The sequence below is a fragment of the Pimephales promelas genome, chromosome 4 (assembly GCF_988280905.1).
Source record: "Pimephales promelas chromosome 4, fPimPro1.hap1.1, whole genome shotgun sequence".
NCBI lineage: Eukaryota > Metazoa > Chordata > Actinopteri > Cypriniformes > Leuciscidae > Pimephales > Pimephales promelas.
In genome coordinates, this window is record NC_142772.1 from 47,822,904 (window position 1) to 47,836,450 (window position 13,547).

Sequence of the window (13,547 nt, forward strand, 5' to 3'; positions counted from 1 at the left end):
ATTTTGGGATGATTTACTCATTACGTACTTTAACAAACTCCACCTAGGGATTTAGTTGGATCGACTTCAAATTTCTGCTGTGCCTTCTAAAGGCATTGACGATGTAAAGTTGTGCTATGTGCGCGTTTTTGTCGATGCGCGTGTCGTGGCGTCGAAGATTCGGCATGAAACAGTAAGTTGTAGTAACTTGGCTGTAAATGCCCAGATCTGCACAAAATTTTACACATTTGACAAGAGTCCCGCCCTGAACAAATCTACATGCCGATTCACCCACAGTCATAGCGCCACCTGCTGGCAATAGGAAGTGACCTTTAATGAAGCAGCGTAGCAAATTCACAGCCGCACCGGCTGAGCTGCAAAATATGCAACGCGGCCGCCTCACACTCCGACGCGCTACAGGTGCGAGGGCCCGCCCATCGCTGCTTGCAGCTTTAATATTATAACTATTATTATGTAGTATAATGTAGACAGACACTAAATTTTTCTCTGTTTAATTTGCACCCTGAATATGGGTTGGAGCTTTTAATTTTGAACTCTCAAAGTGCACCAGACTGCTGAATTTAACATTACAGAACACAAAATTTTCTTACGGGGGAGCATGCCCCCGAACCCCCCTAGAGAAACAGAGGTCCACCTACCACAGTTTTACCTAAAATCCTGTGAGAAACACTGGTATTGCTGTTACAATGCAGCTTATAGTTTTCTTAGGGGGGTTCATCAAGGTGGAGTAGCTATAGTTTAATTGTGTTAATAAACGACAATTTTGCACTTATTTTTTTCTGTTAACTCTCATTTCTTCCTACTCAATTATTACACAGCACACTTACATTACCTTTATTTTATTTATTTATTTTTATTTATTTTTATTTTTTTTTGGGGGGGGGGGGGGGGCGCTAAAATTCTTGCTGCATACCCCTCTGAAACTGGGTAGTTGCGCCCCTGCATACGGCTGAATGATTTCCAGTTGTAAATAAATCAAGGATTAGTCGAGTACAAGGAAAGAAAATACACGTTCAGTCTTTCCACTTCTATTCAGTTTTTAGTAAATGCATTACTTGCCTTTTTTGTTATTATTTGTGTGAATTTTACTAGCAGTTTCCGAGTGAAAATTGTTTCAAAGTATATCCTACACCAATTTTTTTTCCACTGTTTTTAAGTTAAGTCATTTTTTTTCCCCTTTGGTAGTGCAACACGACATATGTAGTACTTTTATACATATAATGTAACGACTATTTTGATAATCAACTAATCTGTAGTATTAGTATAATATATATATATATATATATATATATATATATATATATATATATATATATGAAGAGTTCAGATGCAAAAGCCTCTCAGTGCCATTTGAAATTTTCTTCTAAAATTATCATTTTTATCAAGCTTGTATATTTAAGTTCAGTAATTTCACTTAAATGGCAATGATAATTACCTATTAATTGTCATTTAAGTGAAATTTCTGAACTTAAATATACAAGCTTGATAAAAATAGTCATTTTAGAAGAAAATTTCAAATGGCATTTAGAGGCTTTTGCATCTGAACTCTTCATATATATATATATATATATATATATATATATAATTGTAAAATCAAATTTTTGCAACATTTTTGAACATCCTGCCCAATATAGTCCTCCCAAAAATTTCACAATTTGAATGCAGGAACACAAATATAGTCACTGTATTATTATCTATGTTTCCATCCACATATTTGTGTACGTATTGTGGGTTATCACAAAAAAAGGCTGTATGGAAATGCCAATATGTGCATAAATTCTAAAAGTGCGCATAAAAAAAATGTATTCACTAAATTGAACATTATTTTACTCGATAAGACACATAAGATATGATGGAAACACGTTTACTCATGAGCCATGTAAACCATTCGCCATTGCCACACAGTCACACCGACAGCCCAGTTCTCCCACTACAGTCCTCCCTCTTTTAGTTAGTACTAATGAAAATGTAATTTCTGATATCCGAAATAGACATATTTTATATTAATGTGAATAATTCTCATTTTAAATAGTGGAAATTTAATTATTGATTAAAAAAATGCATCCTGTGAGTTAATAAAAGTTAAAATGGCCTGCCATTGTGTTTTAAATGATAAAAGCAATAATTGATTCTTGAGGGATGTAAATCCATACTGACCAGTATGTCCAGCCAGTCAACTTTTAAATGCAATAACTATAGTCAATGCCAATTGCTTTCCATCTTACTTTGTTGTAACTAAACTGACTTGGAGACTATAATCATTGTCTTGTTTTAAAAGTATGAGTGCCTAAAGAGGAGTGCCGTCATTGTACTGGTAACTGGTCCCCATATATGTTTTACTGGAAAGTGCGCGTTTCATTTCTTGCACGCGCATATGAACTTATGCAAAATATGAATGATACATGCGTCGGTGCACAAAGCAATTGCGCTGGGTGCAAGATAGGGCCCCGTTGTCTGACGTTAGCCAGGCTAAATGCTTAAAGCATTCATAAAGAAAACCTTTGCTGATTGTTTACGGTTTAAAGGAAGTTGCTCCATTAATCCGTGCAAAGTGTTGTAGGGAAAGGGTGGGTAAAGAATATGAGTGGACTGAGAACTGTCAAACTCAACGAGGAGGAGGTCTTACGGCCCAGTCTGAGCACCTGACATCTGCCTGATCATGTCCAGAACCCAGGGAGCAGTTCAGGACAACAGCCTGGAGTTACAGTATGTGTCAAACCAGGCCGCTAAATCCTGAGCAAACCACATTCTCACAGACGGGTCCAGATTGTGTCCAGGCGAGAGTGAAAGAGCAGTGCACGATGAAGGCCATGACATCAATCATATATATGACTCTGATGATGATGGTCTTAAATTATCTGTTTGTTACTCTTTGCATATGTTTCCCACAGGGTTGTGCACCATTCAGAATTGAATTGAGAAAAAACTTTTGTTTTTAAAAATTTAGTTTTGGAACTTTTTTTTTTTTTTGATTTTTTTTTTTTGATTTTCATCATATTTAATACAACTTTTTTTCTGACAAAGGGTAAGATACTTTAAACCCTTATGTGGGTCTATAATGTATTATAAAGGTATTTGTTTATTTTAGTGCATTATATATTTTCATAAACGGGTTTAAATGCATTATAATTTGCACATTCGTTGTTGCACCTTAATTTGGTTGATGGGTTTTAATGCATAATTCTTTCTAAAGGTATAACAATAATAGATATAGTACGTATTCATGTATTATAACTGTGGTTACAATTATTCATGAGACCATACAATGCATTAAAAGGATAATTACAAGGCATAATCAATGCATTTCATCAATTAAACTCTTAGTTTCCCACAATGCATTACCTGTGCAATTCCCCTTACTGTTGTTCTGATTCAGATTCCAGTCCTCTATTTTGTTACTCAATTACACACATGAGTTGAACGGGAACTAATCTTTAATTTTGCACAACCCTGGTTTCCAAGCTAATCTTATAAGTGGATCAAGGCTTTCTTGGACCTGAAAGCTTTGGATTTTTAATTGGCAGACTAACGAAGCTATGTTGTGACGTTAAACTGACTCTTGATCCATCTGACAGCGTTTCCATCGATCGTCTTTCGTGTGTGTTGGTGGAATAAAAGTCTTTTCTGCCAGGATTCCTCATGTCAGTTCTTCCCTACGTTAAACTTTTATGATAACGTTGGGAACAGGCATCTGCGAGGCATGTAATTACATAAAGCATTTGTAGACGGTTAAATAAAAACGCCTGCAAATAGTCATTCCCAAATGCTTTTAATATTGTGATTTGGACACAGTGGAAGAATGTGGTTAAATCTCACGAAGCCTGTCATGAAATGTTCCTGTCATATTTTAGCCCAAAAGCACTAGAAATAAAAGTGAATATATATTTTACAGAAAAAAGATGAAATGATTTTTTTTTTCATCAAGGATAAAAAAGGTTCACACATTTGCATAATTTTTCAACATTTTTGTGAATTTGAAATGCAAAAGGCTGGACTGTTTAAACATTTGAAATGGAAGAATTTAAGGCATACATATTAGTATGTGAATGTATCGAATGGGTCAATGTTACATTTCAGCACTTCAACATGACGTTTCGTATTTGTAGTCTCTCCAAATTGTTCCTCAAACCACTTATCCATCGTCATGCCACCTAGTAAATCGAAATTTACTTTAAACATTTTTAGCCTTTTTAATTCTTACGTTTTTTTTTTTCTATGTTTAGCCTATGTTGATATGTGTGGTTGCTAAGGGTGTTGCTAAGGGCGCAGTGATAAATAGAGCCGTTGGGTGAAGCGGTCATAGCCATGTTTTATCGTGAATAAAGCACAGCTCTTGACCAATCAGAATCAAGGATTGGAACTAACCGTTTTATAACAAAAAGAAAATAGTGTAATATCACATTATTTTTAAATTTACTATACAATCACAATATACACGGTTAGAAGAAATGGTTCTATTTAGAACCAGAAATGGTTCCATCCCCCGCTTCATATATGGAACTCCAAAATGGTTCTATATAGAACCATTTTTTTTTGGTAAAAGGTTCTATTGGCCAAGTATGGAACCCTAGGGTTCTATATAGAACCAAGAGAAACCCTTTTTTAAGAGTGGTTCCAAATACAAAGCACTGATAGAACCTTTTAAGGTTCTATATAGAACCTTTTCTTATAAGAGTGTATGAATAAATAATCAATATAACTTTTTGGCCATGTTGTGCAGCTATATATATATATATATATATATATATATATATATACTGTATATAGAATGTTAAAATAAAAACAATCATAATAAGACACTTACTAAAAAAAAAAAAAAAAAAAAAAATTTATATTCACTTGCATGTCCGACATGAATATGCAAATGTGTCGTTAAATATTGAAATATTAAAATCTCGAGGTACTTCACCAATAAATATTGTACTTTACAGAGTTTGTCTGACAAGAAAAGTTTCAGAAGCCGTACACTACAGTGATATTTATTTTAACTGATATTGAAATAGATAATATAAATATAATAGCTCAATGTTTGAAAACATTTTAAATAATTTTATTCTTAAAAATAAAATTTGGTAACACTTTATTTTAAGGTGATGAAATACAAATTACACGTTACTACATTAACTTTTAATGTACATGTTTTAACAATGACAGTAACTTATGCATAATTACAAGTAACTAAACCAAAACCGAACCCAAACCGTAACTCAATAGCATAGTTAATTAATATAAGTTATAACTTCATAGTACAAAGTCATCTTAAAATAAAATGTAGCCCAAAGTTGTTGCTTTGAACATTATGGAAATATGTCCCAACTTCCAAATTAGAGGAAAAAAAGACTTTCATTATTTCTCTTCTTTTAGTATGTGGTTGCATGTGTTTATTTTATATGTTCCCTTTTTTCCAGTTTGTTCGTATAGTTCATGTAAGCACATCTGAGGACTCCAAGCTGTGTGTGTGTGTGTGTGTGTGTGTTTGCTTGCATACACGGCCGTGTTTCCTATAGGTCTCAACCGCTTCCTCTTCCATTGCAATCCATCCGTATTCACAGAGGGGATCAAAATCCATCCCTTCCCCGGCTCACGCAGGTCATCCGTCACTTTTTCCATCTCAGTGAAATCTGCTGCTCACCACAAACCTGAAACACGACGCAGTGTCTTCCTAAACTTCTTATCCCACTGCCAACTACAACACCACCATGCTGACGTCCTAATTTCCCCGTATCCCACTCCATGTTCCCTTTTATCGGGTCATTTTGAAGTTTCCACGCTGGTGGAGTTGAGCTCTTATGTCTTTATAGTTCTGGTCCTGTCTGAAATCCCACTGTAAAAATGTTCCTATAGCCACTAAAAGAATATCTGTCTGCTTGCATGTTCGGAAAGGATTGTGTCAGTGAGGAGTGATATATTAAGGCTGTCTGCGCTGTCTGTAGGAATCAACTTTCCTCCCTTGTAATAATATCTTATTCCTATCAATACTTCAATAGGTTGGTAAATTAACATTATATCAGATAATGAAATACGGTTTATTACTGTAAATTTTAAGTTAATTCTGTAAAACCAATACACTCTCAGAAAAAGAGGTACAAAAGCTGTCACTGGGGCTGTACCTTTTCAAAAAGTAAACTTTTGTCCATTTTAGGTGCTAATATGTACATTTTAGGTGTTAATATGTCCATTTTAGGTCCTAATATGTACATTTTAAGTGTTAATATGTACATTTTAAGTGTTAATATGTACATATTAGGTGCTAATATGTCCATTTTAGGAGCTAATATGTCCATTTTAGGTCCTAATATGTACATTTTAGGTGCTAATATGTACATTTTAAGTGTTAATATGTGCATTTTAGGTGCTAATAAGTACATTTTTGGTGTTAATATGTACATTTTAAGTGTTAAAATGTACATATTAGGTGCTAATATGTCCATTTTAGGAGCTAATATGTCCATTTTAGGAGCTAATATGTCCATTTTAGGTCCTAATATGTACATTTTAAGTGTTAATATGTACATTTTTGGTCCTATTATGTCCATTTCAGGAGCTAATATGTCCATTTTAGGTACTAATATGTACATTTTAGGTGCTAATATGTACATTTTTGGTCCTATTATGTCCATTTCAGGAGCTAATATGTCCATTTTAGGTACTAATATGTACATTTTAGGTGTTAATATGTACATTTTAGGTGTTAATATGTCCATTTCAGGATCTAATATGTCCATTTTAGGTCCTAATATGTACATTTTAAGTGTTAATATGTACAATTTAGGTGCTAATATGTCCATTTCAGGAGCTAAAATGTCCATTTTAGGTACTAATATGTACATTTTAGGTGCTTATATGTACATTTTAGGTGCTAATGTGTACCGTTAAGGTACCAATATGCAGCCTTTGGGTACAAATGGGTACCTTTTTTTTCTGAGAGTGTAACGTTACCGTATTTTTGACGGTAAAGTTCTGGCAACCACAGCTGCCGGTTAGTTACCGTTTTTTTTACAGTGTATTTTTTATAGTATAATGACCTCTCATATGTCAAAACGAAAATTTGGAAAACCCCTTTAATTATTAATTCTGTCAAATGAGAGCTTTCACCATTATGTACCAGCATTTGTTGAGTTCCTTGACTAGCATCTTGATGTTTCCTTCTCAAAGTCTTGAGCCTGAACGCACCACACCTCTGTTTTCTGCTATAGTCAGTGGATTTTTAAATGTGTCTATTTCTTCCCATCATGAGGTATTTACCACTGCAAATGTACAAGCGTTTAGCATTGTCCCCAAGAGCCTCGTAAAGCAGTGAGATGGCAGCTTCCATGAGCTCATGGCGTGAGCAGTCGCAGTGGTTATTAATGAGGCTCATGGATGGAGACCCGGCTCTCTCTCTCAGGAGTTTTGCACCATATGCCCGCTCTGGCTTTAAAGTTGTTGGTTGTTTTTTGGAACGAGCTGGGTGGGCAAAGGTACAGAATAAACTATTAAAACCCTTCTGGGGGAAATGGGCCAGAACGTTTCGAATAGATGTTTTGCCGTCGATAGATTTGAGTTTCAGGGTTTTTATTTTGTTCACTGATCCTTTAGATGTTGTTGCACTTGCAGAGGGTAGAAATAGCATTATATACAAATGTATCATCATGGTCACACTATAATGCATTATAGTACATAAACGCATTAGCTAACATAAACTAACAATAAGCTATTTATTTGTACAGCATTTATTATCTAAGTAAAAATAAAATTGTACATGTAAGTTCAAAGTACGTTAAATAATGTTAACAAATACAACTTTTGATTGTAGTTTTATTAGTTAACTACATTAGTTAGCATGAACTAATCGTGAACTGCACGTATACAGTATTTATTAATCTTTGTTTGTTAATTTAAACATTTACTAATACATAAATCTTGTTAACATTAGTTAATGCACTGTGAACTAACATGAACAAACAATCAACAGCTGTATTTTTATGAACTAACTTTACAGTAACAAATGTATTGCTCATGGTTAGTTCATGCTAGTAAAATGCACCTTATCGTAAAGTGTTATCAGTAAATGTAGAAATGAACATTGACTAAGATTCAGAAATGCTGTAGTTTACTGTTGGTTCATGTTTACTAATGCAGTTACCTGATTATAACAAATAAACCTTATTGTAAAGTATTAATAAAAAATCTCCAACTGAAACCACATTGAAAGCAAATCTGAAAAGTTTTAGTTCACATACTTCACTGTTAAATAAAGTTTCCTACAGGGGGTTTTCACAGTTTGATGCCATAGAAGAACCATTTTTGGTTCCTCAAACAGCCTTACATTGAACTGTTCTCAAAATAACATAATAAATAAATAAATGTTTTAGTATAAATAAAAAAAATACATATTTTGTGTATTGGAAAGGTTCCATGCATTGTAAGCAGATTACTGTAAATTTTACAGTAACTTAATTTACTGTGAAATGTTTTACAGTATTATTACTGTATTTTCTCTTACAGTATACTGTACCTTTACTATATTTTCACTTACAGTATACTGTACCATTTACAGTAGTTTTTTTTCTTTTACCGTATTGTCATTTACAGTATTATTATAGTATTGATGGTAAAGGATCCTCATAGAGCCATATATGTCAATAAATAACTTTTATTTTGTGTAGAGTTTAGCTTTAAAATCAATAGGTTCCTGAATAGCAGCTTTATCTTCTCAGTTTGACCCTGATTTACCACACAAAAGATTGAGGTACACAACTCCATATACATTATTATGATTTCAACCTCTAGAAAACGTGTGTGTGTTTTCTCAGAGTGTGTAGCGCAGGTCAAACCCGGGGCAGGACAGCTGTGAAGTCTAAAAGAAGCTACAGAATAGTTTCTCTCCACGGGTTGGTCATCCATTCGGGACGGGCCGCTTGTTTGCGTTTGTTCGGCATGTTGAGAAGATCTCCTTATGATCCACCAGCTGTGCTTATTCATAGATTTTAAAGTATGTCAGGGGCGATTCAACCCACTTTCCATTGTTAGAAGCACTAGTTGAGCTAATCATTTCTTATTAAATTGTGTGAATTTCTCATTTAAGATCATGAATGTGGATGCATTTTAATTTCATCGATTGTGTTTGTGGTCATATTGACCCCAATTGGTTTCCATGCAATTTGCCAAGTATCAACACTTTGAAAAACAGCAAGAAAAAAAAAAAAAACAGAAAACCTTTATTGTAGCTTGACAAACATCAAAATGGAAATTTAACCAATTAACACAAAGGAGGGTTCAATCTGTTTTTGGTTGCCAACACAGTCCTCAGCCACAAGCCATTAAGAGACTGAAAGTCATTTTTCACTAAAAGATGGTTTAGAATTTACTCAGAAATAATTATGCATTGAATTCAATATTCAATTTTGAAGTATAAAGACTGAAATAGTATTTTCTTGTTTAAAAACCTCTTAGTTTACAACGGTAACATAATTAACCCAATGCATGGACTGGAGTCTGTAATTGATTATTGGTGTTGAATTCAGCAGCGTTTCCATGTTGGCCTGATCATGTGCTGCTTGTATCTCATTAAACGTTTGTTTAGGAGCTTCCCAATAATAGTCTGTGTTTCAGATGAATAACTAACAGAACTCCTCATCTTTCCTGTTTCTTTAGCTGATCAATAGGAAGGACAAGGCCACGTTTGACAAGCTGGACTACCTGACGTCTAAAGAGCATAACTACGTCAGGATGAGAGAGTACATCCGCTCCCTAAAGATGGTGTCCTGCATCCCGTACCTGGGTGAGTCCTCATATCTCTCCATTGCATGGTCCAAACCCGAGTTCAATTGCTCTCCCCTCCCTTACCACCACTGGATTGTGTTCACATTATATTATTTGGGTCCGAACCGTGATGCTTTTGCATCATCAAAGCTGCAGCTGTTTACCCCTGTTTGGGACCTGAAGAACCTGGCGAAATACATAGCATTGCTCACCTCACTTTTTACATTTTGGTTGTTGAACCTTTGGCGAACAGCACTTGCGACGGTCTGCCGTGAATATACTGCAAACGGTCTAAACAATGCGGGAGCCGAAATGTGATATACATTCTCTCTACTTGCAGGCCATCAGTCACGCTTGTGCGATAACTACACCCTAACTACAGGCTACACCCTTCGTACCATGTGTATAGGGCTTGGGTGCCGCGTTGCATTCTGGGACGTGGCGGCCATGTTGACAGCTTCGCGAATGTAAACATACAGCAAGTCGAACGAGACTTGAAAATCGGTACTATTAACAAGTCGAACCACGAACGACGAGCAAAGTGAGCTGAACTGCATGTGAACTTCTGAGCTGTATGAACGGCATTCGTGGTTCGACTTGTCGAGACTGTTTTCCAAAGATGGCGCCGCCTGTATACACGAAGTGAACTGTCTTTACAAAATATCTTCTTATTAAACGGTCTGTACACTTACAAAGTTCTCAATGCTTCGTTTTGCATGTATGGACTCTCATTATGTTACTGTGTTAGTGTGGGACTATTTTGAGCCTTGATAGTGGTATAAACTAGCGATTTCTTTTTACTTATTAAATGCCCCCATATACTAGCGTATACGCTAAACAGTTTTAGAGATAAAACTCTTTACATTCGATTATCACGAAAACAAATCTCAGAGAACAGTCGACTACCAATGTGTAATTGGACCAAAGGTTCATTTTGCGCCGGAGTTCTCCGTTAAAAGTACATGTGTGAATGATTGTTAGCACTAGCGGTTACTAAACTAGCAGCTAGGTGGCTAGCTTCGTCCGGATTACTGTGTTCCCACTGTTTGTTGGAAATTTCATATGGATCCAAACCGTTAAAAGTGCCGATTTTGTCCACAACGTTCCCTGGCTTCCCTATTTAACGCATCAGTAAATTCCACATCCTTTTAGGGATTTTAACATCTTTTTATCTTTTATTTCTCCCTACTGTGCTGCTTCTCCTCGTTCGACTTGCTGTACGTTTACGTTCGCGAAGCTGTCAACATGGCGGCCACTCCAAGTAATGACATCACGACGCCCAAGCCCTATTGAATGTTATATAAGTTAGTAATGATATCAAGACTGTTTCTCATGGTGATTTGTACAGAGGCTTCGTCGATTTGGACTTAAGCCTAAATGAAAGTCTGGTAGACAATTGCGCTCGAATCAGCAGAACCGGACCGTAGCTGTTCCCCAGAACGCCGTTTATATGCAGACTGGCTGGGAATGGTTCACGGTTGTACACCCGAGCTCGAAAAGAAAAAAATGGCATCCAAACAACTCTAACGTCAACCAAACATTTTTAACATCTCCTTCTCGACCAAGGGATCAGGGTTCGGCTGGTAAGTGAAGCCCAGATCTTGAAAGACACATGCGTTTTGTTATAATCCTTGGAATAAGTATTCCCACCATTTGAATATGAAACACGTCTTATTATTTTAGACATTTTTCAGTGTGTTCCCATGTTCTCTCACACTAGTGCATGTTGAACCAGAGTGTCTTTAACAGAGATCACACACGTACCGTTCTCATTACCTCAGTAAGTCTGGAGACTCAACAATAAATTGATTCCAAACCCAGCGATATCAATGAGCCGAGATTGCTGGAAGATGTCTCATATTCTTCGGGACTTAGTCATGTACAGCTGCTGTTCTTCTTTAACTCAGATTGGGAGAAGATGGAGCGAAGCCGCATGGCACAGATTAGATAGTCTGGGTTTGATTTGTAGAGACGTAAAGGTGTATTTCCTCTGGATTGTTTGATAACTTGACATTTTGACAACCTTTCTTGGACATGCTCATGTTTTTGGCATCACATGGTAGTTTTGCAATCTCAAACCTTTGACTAAACACCATACACTAAAAACGATAAACATCCTTAGCAGCTCAATCTGGAATCAAGAACTGGATAGTAAGATATTGTTTGTCTGACTTGCAACCACCATTGTAGGTTTTATGTGCAATTTAGATGATAATTGGCAGGCGTGGAGAAACACTGAAACAACATTGCATTGTTTCCATGCGTGCGTGCGACATGTCTGTGGGAGTGTTGTTTGACAGTTTAAAGTTGTTTATTGGACTAAAACGGGGTGCTTTTAATGTTTGTTTAGTGAAGATAAAAGATAGAAAGGACACAATTTTCATTAACGGCCCCTAAATCTCGGACTCATTGACCAGTTTGATAGTAAAATAGTTGACTGTGGTCTGTAGGTCAAAGACCATGTTTACATGTACACCAATAAAGCCATTATTTCCAGAGTAAGGTTTTAATCGCAGCAAGATATTTACATGACACAAGCAGAACTCTTCACTGAAGTTTACATGCAATTTTCATTATTCTGATTATTCGCTAATACTTTAACTGTGCGTTCACACCAGATGCGAATAGCGCGTCAAATTCGCGCCTACCGCGTCTAGTTATACTCTTGACCACTTTGAATCCATTCGCGCGTCAACAGTGAAACTGCCAACGGGTTTCGATTCTGACGCGCGTACATGTAAATTTCGCTTCAAATTTTTGTTTTTACGCGCGTCAGAATCGAAACCCGTTGGCAGCCATCTTTTTTATGTTGATCGAGCATTCATCGAGAGAGTCGCCGCTCTGTATTTGCTCTGGAGAGCTAGAACAGTGGCGTTGGGATCATCGTCACGTATTCGTGTCCATCGGACTCTTCGGAGGCGAACCGTTTGACGAGTTTCACCATTTGCTCGCTCCAGAGCTGCGCTGGATGACGGCCGCTGTCAGCGGTACTTCCCCCTGTCCCGCGCCCAGTTTGATGACCTGTTGTCCCGCATCAGAGCGAGGATCACCCTCGCCCTCATCCACCTAATCTGTCATTTATTTTTATTTTGATGATAAATAGATCCAGCCTTCAAAAGTTATTAATTAACCTGTCCTGTTATTTATTTATTTTTTTTCCTCTAAAAACGTCCAGACAAGAATTTATGCACATGTATGTTAGTTGTCTTTACATCATAATAATATTTTTATATAATCTAGATATGGAATAAATAACATTCAATACAAAAGGAATAAGTCTCATATATTGAAATTTGAAGTTTTAAGTGATAAAATATTTGCTTTGTTGTGGATTAGAACCACACCAGGCATTTAGTCATATTACAAAATAATTTATTGAAGCATCCAGATCCTTCACCACGTGAGCAAGCAGCAGGCTCCTGATTGGTTAACGCAGCGCGAATTGACGCCAAAGTTCAGATTTTTCATCTCGGGCGGCAGACGCGAATTGGCGTCAAAAGCGTGAATGCACAAATAGCACTAACTAAATCATTCGCGCGTAACGCGCTTTAATGCACCAGACGCTCAGTGCGAACTTGACTACCACGCCGCGCTCTACGCTTCATTCGCGCCGCAGGAATTTTTTACGCACATAATGCGTCTTTGCATTGACCTTAAAATTGAAATCACTCGCGCCCGAAGCGCTATTCATCCGGTGTGAACGCACCATAAGTATGGTTATACCATACTCAGATAGACATTGGTTTTAGTTTGCATTAGATCGAGGTATTGTGTTTACATGAGGTAAAATTTAATCACAATAT

General features: G+C 36.5%; 1 protein-coding gene across 2 annotated transcripts in view; it reads left to right on the forward strand.

Moving 5' to 3' along the window:
• LOC120465305 (ras-specific guanine nucleotide-releasing factor RalGPS1) overlaps positions 1–13,547 on the forward strand; it is a 144,595-nt gene that overhangs the window by 49,657 nt on the left and 81,391 nt on the right. For both annotated transcript variants that reach the window (XM_039654984.2, XM_039654985.2), the window contains exon 8: positions 9,637–9,763. In XM_039654984.2, the coding sequence (XP_039510918.2) occupies positions 9,637–9,763 (127 nt within the window). The remainder of the gene's footprint in view (positions 1–9,636; positions 9,764–13,547) is intronic.